We start from the raw sequence: 22,934 nt of genomic DNA, 5'->3' as shown, positions 1-22,934 counted from the left end.
TCTGCCCCTTGGCTTCTGTCCCTCCTTAAAGCCTATGGAATTTTTGTCTGTTTATTTCGCCCTCTAAATTTACATGAAAGTATAAATGTAAAATCCGGTCCGCAAGTCCACACCTTCTGCACTTTGGTAATCATCATATGAAACTGTACAACACGAAAGAACCCACGTTCACACCCCTTTGCTCTTTTCCCAGCACATGTTTTTTGGGGCCCCAGATGGCCCCGTAGTGTTCCATCTGTCTGAGAGCATTGCTCACACATCATGAATACAGCCGAGCACCAGGCACTCTGAACATGTGCCTGAACAGCAGCGTCAGGAGGCAATTAGGGAACAGTGGACCCTGGGGCCAATGCCCCCTCCCGGGCCAGGCTGATTGACTGGAACCTCATCTTCCTAACAGGCTGGCTCGGCGCCATGGGTCAGGAGAAACAGAGACAGGAGGGGGTTGTGAAATAGACAGTCTTTCCTATAGTTCAACCAGAGACATAGACTTCAAAACAATCTTTCCAGGAATGGATGAGTCAATGGAAAATCTCTGAGAAACTAGATTTGTTTATTCTTAAGAACGTTTGTGGACATTCATTTCTCTGCTTGATTCAAAGGTAATAGTGAAAACGTCTAGGACACATTACAAACATGAGAACCACATTTGTATTTTTGGACAAAAAACATCATACACACATACTCATTTTAATTACTCATGATTGTCATATTGCTGTCTAACTTTGGCTTTGCAATTATTCAAACTGTGCAAGTCATCTAAACATAGATTCAGATTGTAAACTAACATTTGGCCCAAAGGGCCTCATAATAGAACTGTGGGAAGCAACATTAAAGAAAAAACAACTGGCTTATACGGTGTAATCAACTGTATGTATTTATAACATCTACTAACTCTTCATCCTTGACATCCTATACAGCTAATCTTAAAACATTATTAGTAAGCATAGTTTGTTCAAATGAATAATTCAATCAACCTGAAGGTGTAATACCTTTCCTGACAGGAATCAATATCTAGCTGTCCAGAACGTTATTAGTCAAACACAACTACACATGATTTATTGCTACAAAAACTCTGGCAACACGAACTGAGTGAGTTTCCTTTCGAAAGTAAGCAGCAAATCCCACTTGTGTGTTTGTGGGACATGACATTTGTCCTTTGAAGGTTAATTATTCTTGGAGTCATAATAAAATGAGACTTAAAGCACAATGATGGTGTTTTATCTAAAAAAAAAAACCTTCTGATTTTGATTGGTGTCTTAAAGTGACAGTCTCTGACAATCTTTCCCTCTAAAGAAGCTGAAACAAAAAGATCAGACTTTAATCAACTGGCCCAAACAAAGGGGGAGTCATGAAGGGGTGATGGCATAGTTTCCCCTTCTGCTCTTCTGCACGTACAGGAGATGGGTCTGCCAATAAGCATTTGCCTCTAATGAACACTGAGGCGTACAAACTTTTCCCCCAAAACAAATAATTTCTGTCCCTTGTCCTTGCCTTTGTGATCAAAAAGAGGGGTTTTGATAAAATCAGCTGCCTGTGTAAGAGGTATTTTCTAACCGCTGACCATATTTATCTTCTGTTTCAATCCAAAATATCTGGACCAGTCATTAAGGAGGAAGTGTGAATTTGCAGACAGAGGTTATGTGATGCAAAACATGCCATATTCACATTTCAGTAACTCTGGTTTTAGAAACCACTCCAAAACCAATTAAGCCTATTAGGACAGTGAAAGACATAAAACATGCCAATGTGTGCGTTACAAATACATATATGGAACAGATTTTTTTTTTCTTCAACAGTTGCTTGGAAGGTTTTTTTTTTTTTTACATCCAGTTGCAAAAAAATAAATAAATGGCACAACTAATTTAGCACCTACATTTCGCTGGCCCAACTTTTTCTGACCTGGAGAATAAGATAACCATCCAATACAAGAAACATGGTTCTTGAGAAGCCTTCAGTACCAATTAGTAACCAAGAAAGCTAAAGAGAGATGTACCCTGTCTTAGCACATGGGTTGCCAGGTTTTGTCCATGGACTGGATGTGTTCCTTAGCTTTCATCCTCAGTGCGGAAATGCTTGAACTGCGCTGATCTACGTCCTCCAGAGGATATTTGTCAGTGAAGGGAGGATGGCATTGGTATGGAGGTGGCGCCATGGGCTGCATGCTTTGGGCCATGGGTTGGGGTGGGCTAAGGAAACCGTGATTGGCATAGCCCGCTTGTAGTCCTTGTGTATGACCCATGAACCCTGGGATGCTGTGCACTGGAGTGGCACTGCATAGAGGGGAGGGCAGCCAAGGGTCAAGGGGCAGCGAGTTGTTCATGGGGCCCATGGTGGGGTGCATTGGCGGGCGGTTGAAGGAGAGCATGGGAGAGTCATGGAGCTTCATAGTGCTGGCGTCTATTTTTTCCTGTCGCCTCCATTTGGCTCTGCGATTCTGGAACCAAACCTGGGCAAACACAGATACCTCAAATAATCAATCTGGTATGGCAATCCTAAAACAGTAAGATGGTGTTTCACAAAAAGCATCTGTGCCATCAAACTATTTGTTTCCCAAACTTACTGGGAAACAACCAAAGTTGGATTTAAGTCATGGATGATGTTTAGAAACCCTACTGAAAAGACCAGCTGAGGTCAGCATGAATGCTGGTTAGTGCTGCTTGATCTTTTCGATGAAGCTGCTTGAACAAGGTGGTCTTGCAGAATAAGCTGGTTCTTGTTTAAGGTGGTCAACTAATGTGGCCTTGCTGGTTAAGAAGTTTAAGCAAGGTGGTTTCAGCAATTGGTTGAGCAACCAGGTGAGGAGAAACCAGAACTCCAGCACGGTAGGGATCAGCATACCAGTTCCCGAAACACAACGTACACTGGAGAGTGGTTTTATCAACACGGTATGATCTCCTCTGAAACTGATACTTTTAATTTCACAAAGAGATTGAAACACACCTGCACTCGAACCTCAGGGAGGTTGACTTTCATGGCCAGCTCCTCTCGGCTGTAAACGTCAGGGTAGTGGGACTTCTCAAAGGCTCGCTCAAGCTCGTGGAGCTGGTATGTAGTGAAGGTTGTGCGGTTGCGGCGGTGCTTTTTCTTGGGTTGCTCCCCATCGGCCGAGTCCGGAGACTTGCTGTCACTCTCAATGGACTTCCGCAGATCGCCCAACTCCCCGTCACACTTGTTGGAGAATATATCAGCATCTAAAGCCACAGGTGACATAACGTGACACGTTATAAAGACATAACTTGAGAGTCCACATTAGACAGACTTTATCATGATGTTTCAACAGAATTGAGCTATGAACATACTGCAAGATTGCAATCCCACTGGAGCAACCTGGGGTTAAGATTCATATTCAAGGATACAAAGTTCTTTTGGAATTGAACAAGCAACCTTGCTTATTACCAGTCCTGATTCTTGACAACACCACACAACCATTTCACATTGAAGTAAAATTAAGTAGATGACTAATATGATCTACGGATGGTAAATACAGACTGCATGTAATTAATTATTGATTATGGTATTTCTAAAACTGAGATTCTAATCCCATAATACTCCTGGACAAAATCTCTTGTAATAAACAGGCTTGGACTAGAGCAGTTTTATTGTCACTGATGGTAGGCATGGCTTTCACTGAGGGTTTCCCATCCCATGATCCAAGCAGAAACAGATGTAGCCTGTTAATTCCCCTGATGGTTTGCCCGTAGACCAGGCCCTAATCTACCTAAGGGCTTCGTTTGATTCTACCTCATGTCCTCAACATAAGGTTATGTTTCTAGGAAAAGCTTTAGCTTGGTGAACTGGAGAGACCTACTGGCAGTTGACAAGCTAATTCAGTTAATTCCAGTAAAATACTGGTCATCAGGGCAAGTGGATTTGTGTACTGCACTCACAAGATGAGTTGACGTACTCTTTAAGTTGGTGCTGTCCAATTGTAAACGAGCTCAGCACACATGCTGACTGAACAAGTGAACATTAACAATAGCTGCAATGTTATGTACATGCAAGCCAAATAGATGTTAACATTAAATTGGGGATAGTATCATGAAGCCCAACAAGGAGAGCATGATGCAAAATCACAGGATTGAATCTGCAGACCATTTTTCACATTTTCAGTGCTGAACATCTACAGAAATCAGCAAAAACTATTTATAAATGTTAAATGTGTTACCCATCGATAATAGCACTAGACTTTTATCTGTTAGCTTTTTTGAATTAGTAAAAAATGCTGCAGGTTCTACTAGTAACTGAAATGCTGCAGGTTCAATCCCAGATAAGATCAACCAATGAACTGGACTGTGAAGTGAACCCTTATCATTACTGTGTCCTTGAGGACACTTAACTGCATATTTAATCTTCCTGGGGTGACTGTCCTTGCAATCAGCACATGGTTAGTTTGGGAGAAGTGTATGCTAATGAACATAGACTTTCTGACTGCCTGAATACACTTCTCCAATGTGGAAATATACTGGAAATAAAATACAAAATATCTCAATTTAGGTTTGTTAGAATAGCTAACACTTCTTAAAACACTGATTACAAGAAAACTAAACACCTCACTTTGGCAACATTAGAAGTAAAGGGTTTAATGATCAGGCAGGAACAAGCTTTCTGGGTTAGCAGAGCTAGCATCATTAACACGCAATAGACTGAACTCACACAATCAAGGGTCAATCCTGGTTCAAGGATCAGCACACCGCCCGTCAGATTCAAGACAGCCCAATAAAAATGCTCAGACTTGCTGGCAACTCGCGTCAAATGAGAACAAGCGATCTCAAAGGTTTAACCATTCAAAAGGATCTTGTCCCGTCTGACTCAAAATAACAGACAAGTCAACTCTGGGTCATGCAAGAGATTCTCTCATCACAGGACTAAGAAGCATAATGGATTATAAGCCCAATGGAAAAAAAATGGCGCAGAATGGAAAAATGATTATGTCGGCATGCACAATCTTGTTGATTGTGCAATCTTGTTTAAGATAGGAGCAGATTATGGGAATTCCACAAGGGGATGAGAACCAGGGATGAGCCCCATTGCCAAATTATTTTCAGGTTTGAAAGGACCTTGTAAAGACATGAAAATGTGATCGCTTTTCAATTTAGCCTGGCATATCACCACTGCCAAAAAACATCCCATAGAACAAGATCTTTTTATAATTGCAAGAGTTTCTCCTAAAAAATCAAGAAGATTGAATGCTCGACAAATGGATGTCCCAATTCTTGTCAACCAAAGTCCGAGACGTCAACCATTTCTCAAGATTCTCCAAAAACCAAATTATCTGAGCTATAATCCTAATGTATGTTAAACAATCTTCTACATTTTCACCAAGGAATTTTAGGTGAAACATCTGAGGCAACGTTGAAGTCAACAGCACAATGAAAGAACAACTTCTTTGCAAAACAATGATCCTTTAGGAGTGTCCATTTTTCTACAATCCAAAGCGTTAATGGAAACTACGGATGGCACGTTAACAGAATGCATCTAGGTGCTGTTGGCTTTGTAAGTTACGTAAAAGAAGCGTCAGACTTTTGTTTAGGTCTCTTAAGGTGACGTTTGATGCTAATGCCTTGGCAAGTTGCCACTGTCACCTTAAAATCAACAGGAAGGCTCAGCATAAGAACTTGGTCTGTGTCGGTCTCTGGGTTTTAGCAACAGTTTGTCTTAATGTACTAAATAGCCATCCTACGAAGCTATTTTGGGAGTAATTGCAAGAAACACTTGACATTTGACCCATGGAGCAACTCACCGTGAAATGCAGGTTGCTCTGAAACATCCCTGAGGGGTGGCAGGCTCCTGTAGGGTTGTACCCGCTGGTCCTGCTTCCCTGGATCTCCAAGAATTTCCCCTCCAACTTTGTGTGCTGCCACATTGCCTCCAGGGTTCAGCAAAGGATCCTGGTCCTTGTTGAAGCCCAGGATGACATCTATGCTGTGGACACGAGTGCCCACCGCCACGCCCCCCGCTTTGATCATCTCATGGAAGTTACTGGGCGAAAGACAGCTGTCATCCATCATGTTCATGGTGTCCAGTGACAAATGCATTCGAATGCTGGGATGGGGCCGTACAACTGATAAAACCACTTGATCTGATGGAAGAATCCAAAACGGACTGGTTTTACCTGGTTGGAGACATCGATGAGAGACTAAAATCAACAAGTGCATTAAATAATGTATTAGAAGCCAAGTTCTACACATTTCAGGTCAAATTCTTCATTAATATTAGTTTATTAGTGTCATTACTATGAATATTTATAGATAGAATAAATAAGCTATTCCCCCAGGTATTAACGGTTTGGTTAAGCAAGTTTAGATAAGCTCTTCTACTTCTATTTTTACAGATAATATAAATATATATATATATCATCCCAATTAATATACAGAATTAATAATCATCCATGCATATGACACAATCTTTTTGAAAAAGTGCACAAAAAAAATTCAGATTGATTTCTTCATTAACATGAGTTTATTAGTGTCTTAATGAGGTCTCATTTGCATTAATATTTATAATTTAATAGGCTAATAAAGTTCAAATAAGCTCTATTACTTACACTTTCTATTTTTATCTACTATTAAAGAATGTAAAAAAAAAAGTTTAGGCAAATCTATGCATAATTAATAAATATCACCACATTTAACAACACACTATGTCTGCATTCTCAGAAAACCAGATTATCTAGGCATATGACATATAGACATTAACATTAACATAACATTTATATTTATAATATATTGATAATCTGACAAATGTGAAATTAATACATACATAATTCAGATTTAAATAACATCTAACCCCCCAAAACTTAGTTTATGTAGAAATGTTTTTAAATGGTTAAATATGAAAATAAATATTTATGAAACAAATTAAAATAAATGTATTATATAAATATTATTATATAACCATCTTATTAAATGTTTATATTTATTATATCTACATGTATATAATAGCATATAGAAATATTATAGCAATTATATACATTTTAATATGTAATATCATGTATATTATCAAAACCCAAGAATGACATCTAATTGAAGTGAAGAAAGTTTCCCCAGCACAGAGTGACCGCAGCATGGGACGTACCTCTGACACGAGATGCTCCGTGCTCTTTCTGTCTCCAGTCTGACCCGCATCCACCTGTTTCTCCCTGCAGCGGGTCACATGCGGGTGATGAGCACGCCTCCGTCTGCTACTGTACGCCCCGACTGACCTCAACTGCTCTCACTTTAAACGTGAAAACATACACGAATGCACGGTTCTCTAGTGGATTCCGCTGGACAGAGAGCTGGTGTGTGTGTGTGTGTCTCTTCAGAAGGGAAATAATAGCAGAGGATTACAGGAGCTCATTAATTGGGACTCTTCCCCCTTAAGAATGATTGACAGACGGTTTCTGCTCAAGTAATTGCTCTAAATGGAGCTTGAATTCACCCCACAGGAGGGGGGCGACACTAATGAAGCCATTTCTCCTTCCTCTTAGAAAATTAAATTGTTTTAGCTACAAAAGGATGAACTGAAAGTTTTCACAAAGATCTTTCACCGGAAAGCTGTTACTGACATAAATACATAAAAATGTCTACAAAGAGAAAGTGTTTTGTCTTGCAAATGATAGAGCCATTACTAAATAAACAAATATTCAATCTTATATAAGAAATATTAGTAAATAAATTATAAATATATTTTAGCAGTTTTATCATACATTTTTCTTATTTATAATATTACAAAATTATATGTATTTTAAATATTTGTACTTTTTAATATGTTAAATAAATGTATAAATAATGTGATCAAATATTAATACAATTTACAATGATTATAAATTGTAAAAAATATATTAAATTTATATATTTGCGTATATTGACAAGATGACACGTAGAGCACATGTTGGCATGAACTGCACGCTTCACAGATGGTATTACAGTAAATACGTAATACTATCACCTGTGGAATAATTAGCCAACTAATTAAAGCAAACGACATGAGCGCAGACTCTTTTAAGAACTCATTAAAGAGTTAACCCAGGCAAACTCATGAGTGATCGGTGCTTAAGAGATATGACCTCAGAACAAGATTAACTCGATCACGTTCAAATGAATCCATGTAAACAATCTTACTGCTTCCATTAACACGAATGTAGTAAATTACAACAGAGAACCTCAACATATATATATATATATATATATATATTTGTGTGTCAAATACAGTACAGACTATAATTTCTATTAAACATACAATAGAAACATTGATTTGATTAAGCATTTGTCGTCTCTTCTTGGTATGTTGGGCTCAATCTTTGGTAGAAGTCTACATCTTTGATGGGCTAATCAGCGACACCTCCAATGAAGCTAAAGACACTGAAAATTTACTCTGACCTCAGTGAAGTCTTAAGATACTTTGAAGAAGCTCACCTAATGTATTTGTTTAGGGTCAGTGTTAGTGTACAGAAGTGAGATGTGATATGAAGAGTAAAGAGATGGTCTGAAATTTTGGTTAATGGACTGCATGAAAGTATGTCTTCCAAACAACCTCTCGGATCTCATTGAAATCTACAATACCTTGGATCAGCCAAACGTTACAGCCAGTGCAAGTGGCCAATACCAGCCAACACAAAGACCTCCAGGAAAGATTGACTTTAACCAGATGTTTGCCTATATGTTGCCAAATAGATGTCTCTCATGAGCAAGAGTCAATCGTCAAAGGACAAGCTGGAGATAGGAAGTACCTGGAAAGCTTGAGCTTGAGTTTCATCGTACAGCTGCATCTCACGTGCATGAGATCTCTGTTGGCTCATGAGGCATTTGAGGATAATGGTAGTTCCTAGAAAGGAATGGGAATAAAAAGGGTCATTACATGGATTTTTTTATATGTTCCTTGAGGTACACTTATAATGTTAATAAAGTTTTTTGCACAAAAAAAAATATATTCAACCCTCATTGTCTAAAAATTATCCGTTTTTAAAGGGGCGGGTCTTGTGTTGTGATTGGCTAACATCATTGCATACGCAACAGTATCAACACCATTTACAGACAAAGCATTATGAAATCATTTACTTATGGGTTGTGATGCAGCTGAAGTCAGATCCAGTACAGCTTCATCTTTTAACAAATGTTTCTTTGCGAACTCTTCATTACATTGTGCCTTGTAAGTTACAAAACAAAATGCTCCGAACAAACATGTAATCCTCCGACATGATCCGGGATGCCATTAAAAATAAACCATCCAGTTGTTACTGACGCGGAGATCCTTCTGAAGCCTGTTCAGAGGCATTAAAGAGCTGTTTAAACGCATCAAAGCAAATGTTCTTTCACTCTTCCATTTGTCCTATTGTCGACAGACTCATTAAGTGGGTGAACTATGTCAGAAAGTGAATGCGCAACTGTGAACCGTATCAAAGTCCCTTTAAGGCATGTCACTCGCCGGCCATCTTTGAAACGCCTCTCGGGCATGCAAGTACAGCTCCGAACAAACATGTAATCCTCCGACATGATCCGGGATGCCATTAAAAATAAACCATCCAGTTGTTACTGACGCGGAGATCCTTCTGAAGCCTGTTCAGAGGCATTAAAGAGCTGTTTAAACGCATCAAAGCAAATGTTCTTTCACTCTTCCATTTGTCCTATTGTCGACAGACTCATTAAGTGGGTGAACCATGTCAGAAAGTGAATGCGCAACTGTGAACCGTATCAAAGTCCCTTTAAGGCATGTCACTCGCCGGCCATCTTTGAAACGCCTCTCGGGCATGCAAGTACAGCTCTTATCTCTTTGAATGGGGAAACGTCAAATTCTTCAAAACTGTTCGCTAAGCTTACGATTACATTTTATATTTGAAATCACCAATGAAATCTGACAACAACTGTCTTATAAATGTTGTTTCTTTTGCTCAAATAGTGTTGAAAAAAAGCTTATAATTCAGGCTTGACCAGCCAGTGTGCACGCCGCAGTTATAAGCACACGTATCCGAACGCTGACTGTTTCTATAGCAGCCAGGACTTCTAATGGCAGCTACAGTGACTTTAGCGATTAGCTCTTGCAGGGCTTCCTTCGATAGAGCGCCATATTTTGCGTTTCCTATCAGACGTCAAATAGACGTTTAGAAAATAATTTAGACTATTTAGAAGATGTTTATGACTTAGAATGAATGTAAAACTGACATCTTAAAGACGTCTGTCAGATGTTTGTACACAGCAGATGCTTTCCAGATGAAGCGATCTTTAACAGACATCTTGCAGATGTACATGTGCTATCTGGGTATAATTTTTAAGCTATGAAACTTGCAGGATGTTTTAATGGTACAAAGACAGCTTATATGTCAAAAGATCAAGGCAAATTTGACCCCTTTAATCCATCTATACGTCCTCCAATCCTTTTACATATTGTCATCTGTCTCCATATATTTAGAGCATTTTAGCACAACTTGGTTGTTCTCGGTGGAAGCTAGTTAAACATAGACAGAGAGAGCATGGCACTTGTCCAATGTTGAGTAATTTCTCCAAAGTAATGCAAAATTGCATTAATATTCTAAATTTTTTTTGAGAGAATGAATACGTCAAACTTCAGTTTTGTACAATAAACAATTGTGGTTGGGAATGTCAAATCTTGGTCCAACCAGTCGGGAACCATGACTAGTCTATTGGTCTTGGTCATGAGAGGTGACTTCATGTCAATGATTAGAGTTCTCAGTTTGATGTTTGATGGGACTGGGTGAGAGACAATTATTCAATCACACTGATGTATTTCCTGAAGCTCTGCGCTTGTTTCCTCATTACGCTAATTGAGTATAAATTGGCTCAGAAGGTGCAGCGCAGCTATCAAGAGGATTAGGTTTATCAGATGACAATGTAAAGCCCTCTGATCCTATTAGACGCAAAGCAGCTAACACAGATGAGCTGTGTCAGCTCACCGGGGGGAAGCAAGGAGAAAGACGAGAGGCAGAATGTTGTACACAATGTTTTGTATATGGAAAGTATTTCATTCAATTCATCTCATGACCATAACAACTAGCTCCAACCTTTATGTGAATGATAATAGCACATAAAATGGACTTGGTGAATCCAACATTTAACCAAAATAAAGACCTGTTCACACAAAGGAAGATAAGTATAACATTAATGATGAAGATCTAGTTTTAAAAAAATAACGACATAGAGGAACAATATCACTGGAATCACTTCAAAGCGTTTTTTTTCCAGCTGATGAACGATAAGAAGATTGACGGCCAATCAGAATTAATTCTGCTTTAAAGAGCGCAAGCACTGAAAGCGCCATACGACAAAGTGTGTGAATATAATAAACAATGTTATTGTGCACTGGTATGGATGCTAATAGAGTTATCGTTATCTTCATAGTTATAGTTTTTGGTGTGAACTGCCTTAAGACCCAAATGAATCTGCTTGATGGGTGTAGTTAGGGTTAAGGTTTTTTTGGGGTTGTTTATATATAGCCAATAGCTTTTGCTTTAATTCCCAGCCATTAGCATGACTTGCTACTTGCTAGTGCTAATTTGTATGATGGGAGTGCATCCAGATTTTATAGAAAAAAACATTTGTGTGCCCAAGAGGACTCATCAAGATAACAAATGCACCATGTTAAATTTTATGAGTGCATTAGCATATAGATGCTAGCCTCAGAGCTAACAGAAAAGGACTAAGTCACAAAACTCCAAATTTGATTTAATGGGGCTGTTAAAAGGTGACAGATGTGCAAACCTGACCAGTAAACAAGATTCACTGAGTAGAATATGAATGCTAATGTACAGTTAGCCATATCCACCTTATTTTCCCCGTAAGAGCGGGCACAGTCATTTGTAAATTGAATGCGTCTGGCTTCCAGTGTCATTCACTTCCAGGTGTTTTCAGCTGTACAAAACAACTCGATTTGCTGCTTGATTGCAAACTGGGGTTTCTTACCATATTATTTTAATGTATCATCTTAATTACAAACACACCGGTTTTTAGCGCAAACGGTTTTACCATTTACTGCATTTTGTTATTCTTCTCGTTATTTCCCTACAGCGGCTAATGAACCAGAAGTCTCGCACATTTACAGAAAACAGCTTACTTCTGCATTGAAAAATAAGGTGGATAGCATTCACTTTGGATCACACAACAAACTAGTGGCATTTTTGCTTACCGATGCTATTGCGTAAATGCACCATTTGCGGTTACCGGCAACTCTTAGTATGATTCATGTATTTTTGCTATTGAAATGGAAGTTCGAGATAAAGTGATCAGTTTTCAGCTCATGTAATCTCAAAGATGTCTGCCCCCATTAGGCGACCCTCTCAATGTAGAATAAAACGGCTTTTAAAGGGATAGTTCACCCCCAAACCTGTATGAGTTTCTTTCTTCTCTTGAACACAAAAGAAGATATTTTGAAGGATGTTGGTGACCAAACAGTTGTCCCCATTGACTTTCATAGTATGAGGGGGAAGAAAATATTATGGAAGTCAAAAACTGTTTAGTCACCAACATTCTTCAAAATATCTTCTATGTTCCATAGAAGAAAGCAAGTTGAGGGTGAGGGTTTAATAGCAAAATATGAGGAAAAACCTGCATCGTTAAAACTATATTTGGCCTCAGCTGAACTTGCATGGCATGTCAGGAGGTGGGTATAAACCCGGAAATAGACGAATCCTGTTCAGAGTGACTGACATGTGTTTATCCCACAGTGTTGTCCTCCCAGTTCTCCTGACATCTTTTAGTAATCTGTAGATTAACGCGTAAGACCCCTCTGTCAACCCAGTGAACACACGACTGTGTGCAGTTTACCTGTACAGCGATTAAGCAGACAACCATATGGAGGCTCACGCTGGAATTCAGCATCAGATTCTCACACCCAGTCACACATTTCATCACTTTGCTCTCTGGACAAACGTGCAGGTTGATCATGGGACCCCTGTTGGGAAGAGACTTTAAAAAAACAATGCAATTATAGCAGTCAGTGCAATAATGTGTAGTAAGATGCGTCACACATGTAAACTGCTGAACTAATCGTTGTCTAGGTGGTTTTGTGATACGTGGCTCTTGCTAAGTCAAGCATCACTATTACTAGTGCTCATAGTTAGCATTAGTGACCTGATCAAACCCCTTACACTAAGTACTAACTATTGTGTAACTACTGTGCTCCAGACATGAATGATTCCTCAAATCTGCTCAGCAATATGCAAAAAAACACCCAGAACACCTGTGACTGCATAGCAACTTTTGCATGGGTAAACATCACATCATTAGAAAATCTTGTTTTTGTTAGTAACACACTGTTGATTAATGGCTTTTAACAGCTTTCAGAGATGTCTGCTGCATTAGCGACCATGTTATGCCCTTAATTTGTGTTTATGGCCCTGTTTGCCCCTGCAGGATCAAAAGACAGTTTACCCGCTTCACAGCCCAGAAAGAAGAAGGTTAAACTTTCCTCCTTAACACTTAATCTGATACTCTTAACGTTGTTAAAGCTGATGTTCCTCGGGAGGCGCTGACGCACTTCGGCCTTTAATCGGCTGATTAGATGCCTCACCTGTCAGTCAAACGTTCTCTCCTCCCCCTTATTCTAAAAGGGTCCACAGGCTCCTCCCACTCTGACATCACCAGCTAAATCTTTCCATGACTGAGAGAGAGATTACAGCATGGTGCACGTATACACAAAAACCAACACTTAAAACATACGCTTAAAGATCTTTTCCATTCAACAGTTGTTCATAGTGGTGACTATAAATAATACTATAACTAAAAGTACAAAACTAGTAGTTCTCTTGACTATAAGTCTTTAAGTCTTCTGAAGCAATAGCTTTATGTGAGAAGCAGGCCCAAACAGTATTTTCAAATACATTGCACACAAACACACACGTAATACCAAAGAAGACCAGTAGAGGGAGACACTGGTCACGAGTCACGGATGTTGGTTGATTTAATAGGATTAAATTAGATCAATTAATGTTTGGTTTCTAAAAGCACGCCTCTGCACTGGATGTCTGAAAACCTCAAATTAACCTATGAGCATAAGGAACAGTAAAACAAAAAAAAAACTTTTTAAAACTATTATAAAATCAAAATTGACATCAGTTGAAATTTACAAATTTACATCGACAAAAAGTCAATGATGTAAAAATTCAAAAGTATGAGATAAATTGTTACAATTATTAAATACTAAATCAATTATGAGAAGAAAAAAAATCACAATTATGAAAAGTTGAAATCAACAGACAAAATTACAAAACCAATTATGAGATAAAAAGTCAAGATTATCAGTATTAATTATGACAATTTAAATTGACAAAAGTTAAGTCAATCATGAACTAAAAAATCTAAATCATGACAAAAAAGGCAATTATGTAAAAAAAAGAGACAGTCATAATTATCAAATACTAAGTAAATTATGAGATAAAAAGTCAAAATTATGAAACATCAAAATTAAGTCAAAATTATGACACAAAAGAGATAGCCAACAATGAGAGATAAGCTTAATTTATGACAAAAAAAGTCTAAATTCTGAAAAGCCGAAATCAACAAAAAGTCATACTTGCAACATAAAAAGAAATTGAGATAAACAGTCATAATTATAAAATACCAAGTCAATTATGAGATTTAAAAAATCAAGATTAGGACAAAAACTATTTTGAGATTAAAAAGTCAAAATACTGACAGTGATGATTATGACATGTTTAAATTATGAGTCGAAAAAAGATTTCTCATTAAATTATGAGAAAAGTGTTACAATTTTTAAAAATCTAAATTGACAAATTGAAATAAAACAATTATAAGATAAAAAGTCAAAATGACTACATACTAAGCCGTAATTTATGGCAACAAGTCAATGATGACAAATTGAAAATATGATTAAAAAGTCAAAATTTTGATCAAATCAAAACAGTAAAAAAAAAAAAATCTAAATTCAAGTCAAGATTATGAAACAAGTCGACTTATGTCAATCACGTCTACTTATGTCAATCTTGACATTTTATCTCATAATTATGATTTTCTCTTATGTGGCAGAAATGGGTTTCCATACATAAGAGATCTTTGCTGGCAAGTATTTTTTGGATTGATATTCTCCGGTTATATTGGGTCAAAACTGTGATTCGTGCTACATGTGACACGGTTTCTCCGGGAGCAAAATCCACAGCACAGATCTCATCTCAACGGCATTTTCCAAACGCTTCCAACACAGATCATCACTTTATCTTGTGCAACTCACTCATAATCAATCCTACACAAAGTTACCCTTAGTGTCTCCTAGTTTTTAATGGAAAGAGGTTTCTTTTTCCGCATGAGGCGGGAAGAAACCACCGCACAAACACCCAAAACATGACCAGGAATGAGCTGAATTTGAATTTATGAGCACAGATTTGAGATTTCCCGCACATAAACGACCACATCTGCTCCTCAGTGCAGGTCACAGAGCTTTAAAATCATCTCGAGGTATTACACATCATCCTATTGAGGACTCATAAATCAGAATAAAGATGGGAAATTCAATCTGCTGACGGTCTCATGGGTGACAGATAAACACCAATCTAATGGCATCGTTCACTGACGACGGATGGATTGAGCAAATCAACGCAATGAAAATAAATCCCATGAACCTTTGGGAAATGATGTTTAGCCTCTTGCTGAGGTGCTCTGGGTGGTTTCTTCCTGTCTGGCAGGAAAAGAGTCCTAAACCTTCAAGTCTTTGTGACATTGTGGTCTTGATTTATTAAGCTTTGAGTCGCTGGCCATATTTCTGGACAATTACAGCACAAAATGAGCAGATATGTGTGCCAATCCCAGATAAACGTGATGTTTCATCAATGTAAAAAGAAAGTGATTACAATATAGAAGACTTCCTGTAGAAAATTTATTACTGTTGTTACAATAAATACATTTCTGAATTGCACGTACAACGTAAGCAGAAAGTCTCTTTCTTTACAGGACCTTGTTGAGGACTGAAGCAGATAATAAAGCATGTGCAATTATGAATTTCAGCATTTGTGAGAAACCTGTCAGGAATAATGGGTCATGTTTCAGCCTAATATCAAAAAGGGGGGGGGGGAAAGAAACTAAAGCCTATTAATTTTTTTAAAACAAAATAATTCTCATTACCGTAATACAAAATTATAATAACAACCATGTGTCTGGACATTTTTCTTGTTATAAATTCCTAACGGAGGAGGAAATGCTCTCACGTCATGACCGACGTCTCTTCCAGGAAGGCCTGAGCGGTTACGTCACATTTGATGTTCTTAACGGCGACCCGCTGGCCTGCGTATTCACCCTCCAACACGGCTGAAATATTAGCAGAACCGTCAAGATTCATACAGATAAAACATCTATTATAAAACAGAGTTTGGCAACCACTTTGTGGGGGTGGAGTCAAAAGTAAAAAAAATTATATTTTATTTAAACAATTATCATCAAACAATTATATTCATTTAGTAACATAAATATAGCTTAGTGTAGGATATCTTTAGAGTTTTATTAATTCATTATCTTCTTGTCGATCCACCAGTTCACGTTTACAACTGCGTGTTTTCTGCGTAAAAAAAAAGTGTCGTTTTTGGCTTTGGTCTAAAAATAAAGAGCAGAAGGGCTTATTGAAAAATGCAAATTCATTCTGTGCCAGCAGGTGGCGCTTCTCGCCAGTAATTTAGCCGTTTCTCCCGTAACCACAGTAAACAAAACAGTGCAGAAACACCTAACTTTGAAACTTGCAGCGCTCATATTTAATCAAATAAATAGACTTTTGAAGTGTAAGCTATAGGGCTGCACGATCGTCGATCGTGTGAGAAAGATGCGTTTCATACAAGATCTGGCAACCGGACAACCTTGGAATTTGCTGTCGTGATTATTCATATAATGAGGTTCTTCTGCGGGGTGTATGTGGAGTTTCTCTGGCCTTTGGATGGAGATTTACTGCTGATCACAGAACCGTGCTTCACTGAAAGATACGCATGACAATCACAGCTTCTGTCGAATTCCATTTTGATTTATTGTGCAGCCCTAGTAAGCTATATCTCATTATACATGTAAATATACATTTACATATTTAGTTTTTTTCACTGCACCACCTGAGTCTTCTCCTCCCATTTCTACCAGTGATCATTGTTTGAGTGGACAAATGGGTTGAAATTTGTATGCGTCGATCGTGTGAGAAAGATGCGTTTCATACAAGATCTGGCAACCGGACAACCTTGGAATTTGCTGTCGTGATTATTCATATAATGAGGTTGGCCCATACAAATTACGGGAGTTTTACCGGAAGCGAATGTAGCAAACATATAAAATACGCCCAGTGGGATTTTATTTTATTTTTTTATAGAAAAATTTAAAATACGGGAGAAATACGGGAAAATATTTAAACGGGATTATAGCGGGATAGAATGGTAAAATACGGGAGAATGCCGGGAAAAAACGGGAGGGTTGACAGGTATGATCACTACACTTTATTTGCTCCGTTTTATTTTGTGAAACCTTATATGGAATAACCGTTTTATAAAAGCAATAAGCCCCGTGAAGCAGTGTTTTAGTGAATTTATAACAGCTAAGGTGGTCCGCTTCGTGTCGTGCCTAACAACGCCCCTTAGCGGTTATAAATTGCTACACAGGGCTTACTGCTTTAACAACATACATTATTACATTTACAACAACCAAGTCTAAATGATTGCATCATGTGTAGCACATCACGAGTATCATCGAAACAATCTAAATCAATGTATTATCTCTAATGCTATAACCTCAGGAGTTATGGAGAATTTACATTTATTTGTTTAGCAGATGCTTTTATCCAAAACAAAATGAGGAATACGACAAATAACACGAGAAGCGCTTAAAATACAAAAATTCTATAGAACAGTACAGGCTTGAATAGAAAGAGGAGCCTTTAAGAAATAGTGATGCATTTTTGTTTTTAAACATACCCTGCATATTTATACATAGCTACATATAATTTAAACTCAACGAATTATACATAAAAATGCGTAACAGTTTTAATTTATTTAACATTTTAAATTTATATATAATGTTATATATTTAATTAGATTGCTTTTTAATAATATTACATGCATTAAATTTTTAAATCGAGTTAATTGAATATATGTATTAATTTAATAATGTATTTGTTAATTTATTAATTTTTAATTTATAAAATGTATAGGTATTTATATTTATGTATAATATATAGTTCTACTTTTTAGTATTACGTTAATTTGATTCATGTATTTAATTAGTATATTTATAATTAACAATTTATGTATTAATATTTTTATGGAATATTACATTATTTTGTATTTTGTATCAATGTAAAAATGTACTATATGTACTATCAACCACATTATTTATTTATTTTATATATGACGCACTGGATTGCCAAGATAAAAACGGGTTTAAAATCATTTATTTCTAAAATGCTAACTGAACACTGCTCACTGATTTAAACACAATGTAATGAGGTCATGTGACATGTAGCATACTGTGCATAATATACTTTTTACATATTATCTGTAAATACAGTGTGCACTTAGCCGTAAGCTAGTGCTCCGTTCAAACGCTGCTCTCTAGTGGTTCTACAATAACGGTCCACAGGAGTCACACATTCAGAAGCAAAGCATACCACCGAACTCTCCCTCTCCGATGACCTCTCCTAACGTCAGCATCGACAGATCCAGAAGCCAGCCGGCTGTAACACAGAGCCAGATTTACAGTGTTACACTCCTAGAAATCCATCCTCAGGGTTTCTGGACCTCTTTTAAGTCACACTTACACTTCAACAGCTTGGTCTCGGCAGATTTCGTGCCTTCCTTCTTCTTGGGCTTCAGCAGAAGCGTAGCGAGGGCGCCTTGATTTCTGCTGTGAAACTAAAACAAACACAGCATTCACAAAACCAGTCGTATCTACAAACCACATATGCTTCGTGTTTAAAAACGAAACCCAAACACACAAATATCCCCTTTAAATTCCCAATAAAGTCTTCAAAACATCAGGTACAGTTAGAAAGTGTGATGCAACGTCTATAAGAGGGAGTCGAGATGAATTTCCTATACTTTATCTAAATCATGTTTCAAAATGTAATAAATTAATGTAAAAATCACAGAGGCATTGCAAAAAAAAAAATCAATAATAATAATAATCGCACCACATAATGTCACAAGAGTGATTAAAAATAACGAAATGTGAAAAATAATAATAAATTGTATTATTTTTATTATAAATAATAATAGACCATATTTGAAAAATACTTTCACACCACACTGCCACTTATAAAAAAAGCTCAGACGTGATAGAAAAATAAACAAAAATAAAATAAAATGTAAAAAATAAAATGTTATACCTTTTATTTTTATATTTATTTATATTTTAAATGAAATCAATGTTTATATTTAATTAATATTATATATAGGCAGTAGATTTATATCTTAAGATTTAATTTAATATTATATATTTATACTTTTACATTTATATATATATTTATACTTTTACACGCACACACATATATATATATATATATATATATATATAAGTTTTTATTTTAGTAGTTTTTAAAATGTCTTTATGTTAAAATTAATTTTAATTCATGTGTTTATTAAAAAATATAATTTTTGGGCCTTTATCAACTCTTTCTTTCACTTCTTTTTTATTTTTTGCAGTAAAGGTCATATGAAGGTCATGTTAGCAAAATTGTTTTAGAAAAAATAGCCTCTAAATATCTATTTATCTATCTAAAAAAAAAATCAATACATAAAAAAATAGCTGTCACACTACATGACCTCTTGACTGCCAAAAAAAAAGAAAAAAAGAAAACCTGTAAAAGTGCCCACCCAAAAAAAAACTCGATACGACATGTGAAAAAGACATTGTTAAAGATTGTCACACAACACAACCACTTTTAACCATATTTCCCCTTCAGAACCACAAGACCCGAACAGCGCGGCTGTGTCTCTGGAAAGCCGAGATAAATGAAGACACGTGCTCAAATTAGCCGCCGCACGCACCTCGATCATGTCGATGAGGTTGTAGAAGAACTGCTTGCTGTCGATGCTCAGTTTGTTGTCTCTGAAGATGACTCTGTAGTGGAAGACCTTCTCACTGAAGCAGACGCACAGCACGAAGTCGCCGGGATGCCGAACCGACTCCCGCACCAGGAACAGCCCGTCCTCCGCGGGCTTGAGTTTGCCGACGGCTTGCGGTCCCGATATTTTGCCGTGAAACCATCTGAGAAGATTGTAGACAACATCAGGCCTTAAATAAGCTCTGCTGACATAAACTAACCACATCCTGTCCTTCTGTGGAGTAACTGCCGGCTTGTTCCTCATCGCAGTTCTTCAGATTTCTGATCACTTACGGCATGAGGCTTAATTTGGGGTCTATTCGGAGGGCTTCCCTTTCTCTGAGGTTCGAACCCGAGACCAGTCCTTCCTCTCCCGTTGTGTTATGTCGGGCTCTGTATTCCCCTTTCCTCTGAAAACAAACTTTAGTCAACCTCTGGTGACTTTATTTGGGAGAATGGGTTTAGGAAAAGTGCTTAACTTACCGTTCCAGGTCCGGCGACTGTCAAGACATCACCTTTGTGATACGCTACTTCACCCGCTTTAGGTGTGCAGTGCTGCTTTTTGGCCACGCACTGAGTTCCTGCCATCCAGTTCATCTGGAGTAATAATAATAATAGAGTAAGTAGTCAGAAGTGAGGCGTCGGCTAATATTTATCAGAATGTCTTCGCTTACCATCGCCATGTGTTTGAGCACCGAACATCTGAAGAGCCTCAGACCGTCAACCTGATGGAGAGACTGCGGTTAAAAGCACAGAAGAAAAGATCGGACATGATGATTTAACATGTTACAGCCGTGTAAAATGGTGTACTTCAACTAAATTAGGTTTCTAAAAATGATAGAGAAAAAAAAAAAAAAAAAAAGCCCAAAAAATGTATTCCAAAAACAAACAAAAAACATTTTTTGGCATTGCAGAGGTGATTAAAATGGTGATAAATGGCCCCAAAAACAAAGAAAAGGTCCAGAAAATATTTGAAAATTAAAAAAAAAATTTGCACATTAATTTGATAATAGCAATAATTAATATCAAGCCACATAGCCACTTTAAAATGATTAAATGTAATCAAAATGACCCAAATTCATAAAAAAAAACAAATACACACATAAATTAAATAATTCTCACCGCAAAAAAAAAAAAAGGTACAAATTAAGAAAAAAAAACTCAATATGAAAAAAAGTCCCCAAAAACCTCAATGCATATGAATTGAAAAATATATCAAATTAATATTACACTAAATTGGCACTTTAAAAAAAAGTTGAAAATCCTCAATACACGTGCTAAATAACAACAATAATATTAATCACACCATGAAACCTTGACTGCAAAACATTTTTATAAAATAAGGTGATAAAAAGTAGAAAAAATAATAATAATAACAATATGAAATGTTGTCACATTTCATAAAAAAAAAGGTATTTTAAAAGTGAGTGTACAAAAATGTAAAATAAATTAGTAAATAAATAAAAACCCACATTCAAAACTTTGTAAATTTTGCATAACCCCTTGCCTAGAAAAAAGCTAAAAAGTTATTTAAAATGTGTAAAATGGTACAAAAAAAGAAAACGCCTCTTACCGCTTACAGTAACTGCTAAAAAAGCCAAAAGGCAACTAAAACAAAGAAAAAAAGGAAAAAAAAACCCACCTTAAATACACACAAAAAAGTTTAATGTTCATATACTTACTACAGATCAAGATTATAAATCAATCCAGAAGAAATCCTTACACACGATATAGTTAAACATTAAACTAGTACTTTTCTTAACCCAGTGCTGTATGAACACAAACAAACAAACTATATTCTTCATATTTTTCAGGTTTCATTTCACTCACCAGTATGAGTTAGTTAGTGAATATGTTGCGGGTGTCACTCTGTGTGAGAGGTTACTCACTCATCAGAGGTTTAGTCCACACGCGCTCACTTCCTCCTGATGTTCACCCCGTGGCTCTGACGTGTTTTCCACCCCTATTTATGGCCATATAAAGTGTCAAAAATAAAAGGCAAAAAACAAACAGACACAGACGGGTTGTGAAGTCTGATCGTTTTCTCCTTTTATTTAGCTAAGCAGCACTACACAGATATTCCAACTGAAAGAAAGTTCACACTATAATCGTTCACAGTCCTACAAAACGAGAACAAGCACTCAGCAGGAACATTTAAAAACACCGGGAAATGATTGCATTATACATAAAAACGTGGCAGAACGCAAATCCAGGCGATATATGAATAATCAATTCAATATACTAACAGCAATCTTTCTAGCAAACTGCGCATCTCTCGTTAGATTTTACTCTTGTATATAAAAATGTAAGAATAGAGAGGTATTACATTATATTGCAACATGAAGAACCGTAAATTCACCTCCTCGTTCACGTTTCAAGTACTTTAAATCTTTACCGCAGGCACGTGTGAAGAACCACAGACTTTACGTTGTGTTTTCGCGTCGTTCGCTAGAGAACAACGGCTCGATACCCTGTCGAAACGCCAGCTTCTCGCCGTGAAATGAGCGATTATTCAGTATGCAAATAAAAATAATGATAGCAGAGAAGTAATAAGTCAAATTTTTTTTTCTTCCTTCGTCGGTTACAGATCTGACGCGTAAACGTGTATAAATCCAGTGTCGGGTTAATAAACAACCACACAAAGCTGAATCGTGTCGCTTTTAACAGCTTATTAGTCAAAACTAATAACTACTTATTTTAAAAACTTATTTTTTTTAAGATACACAGCAGAGAAACTAATTTTGCATTAACATCATACATAACATTATAATATAATACATTATAATAATATTATATAGAATAGTATTAATATTTATAAATATATCTAAATATTTTGTGTTTTATACAGTGGGTTCCAAAAGTCTGAGACTTAATTAAAAAATTTTTTTTAATTAAATCTTCTCCAAAACAATTTTAAAGCAATGCCC

At 36.8% G+C, this 22,934-nt stretch overlaps 2 protein-coding genes across 4 annotated transcripts; both read right to left on the bottom strand.

Moving 5' to 3' along the window:
• Positions 1–339: 339 nt before the first annotated feature.
• LOC107549385 (retinal homeobox protein Rx1-like) lies at positions 340–20,712 on the bottom strand. The gene is made up of 5 exons (XM_016230449.1): positions 20,708–20,712; positions 7,078–7,092; positions 5,744–6,115; positions 2,944–3,194; positions 340–2,449 (listed from the first exon to the last, which is right to left on the bottom strand). The coding sequence occupies exons 3-5, from the start codon at positions 6,036–6,038 to the stop codon at positions 2,003–2,005; spliced, it is 993 nt and encodes a 330-aa protein (XP_016085935.1). The 5' UTR covers positions 6,039–6,115; positions 7,078–7,092; positions 20,708–20,712; the 3' UTR covers positions 340–2,002.
• On the bottom strand, positions 16,147–22,791 carry LOC107549390 (megakaryocyte-associated tyrosine-protein kinase-like). Of its 3 annotated transcripts, XM_016230455.1 has the most exons (9): positions 21,838–22,791; positions 21,581–21,615; positions 20,682–20,744; positions 20,491–20,604; positions 20,302–20,417; positions 19,952–20,171; positions 18,724–18,817; positions 18,574–18,639; positions 16,147–16,250 (listed from the first exon to the last, which is right to left on the bottom strand). In XM_016230455.1, exons 3-9 carry the CDS (start codon positions 20,688–20,690, stop codon positions 16,147–16,149), a joined length of 723 nt encoding a protein of 240 aa, XP_016085941.1. In that variant the 5' UTR covers positions 20,691–20,744; positions 21,581–21,615; positions 21,838–22,791. The 3 variants fall into 3 exon arrangements, with proteins under 3 accessions (XP_016085941.1, XP_016085942.1, XP_016085940.1); XM_016230456.1 differs by lacking the exon at positions 21,581–21,615; XM_016230454.1 differs by lacking the exon at positions 21,581–21,615 and having other exon boundaries at positions 20,682–20,732.
• Positions 22,792–22,934: the final 143 nt, after the last annotated feature.

The sequence above is a fragment of the Sinocyclocheilus grahami genome, unplaced genomic scaffold (assembly GCF_001515645.1).
Source record: "Sinocyclocheilus grahami isolate Dianchi unplaced genomic scaffold, SAMN03320097.WGS_v1.1 scaffold370.1, whole genome shotgun sequence".
Classification (NCBI taxonomy): Eukaryota; Metazoa; Chordata; class Actinopteri; order Cypriniformes; family Cyprinidae; genus Sinocyclocheilus; species Sinocyclocheilus grahami.
The sequence above is the reverse complement of the archived record's forward strand: the minus strand, read 5'-3'. Positions and strand labels throughout refer to the sequence as shown.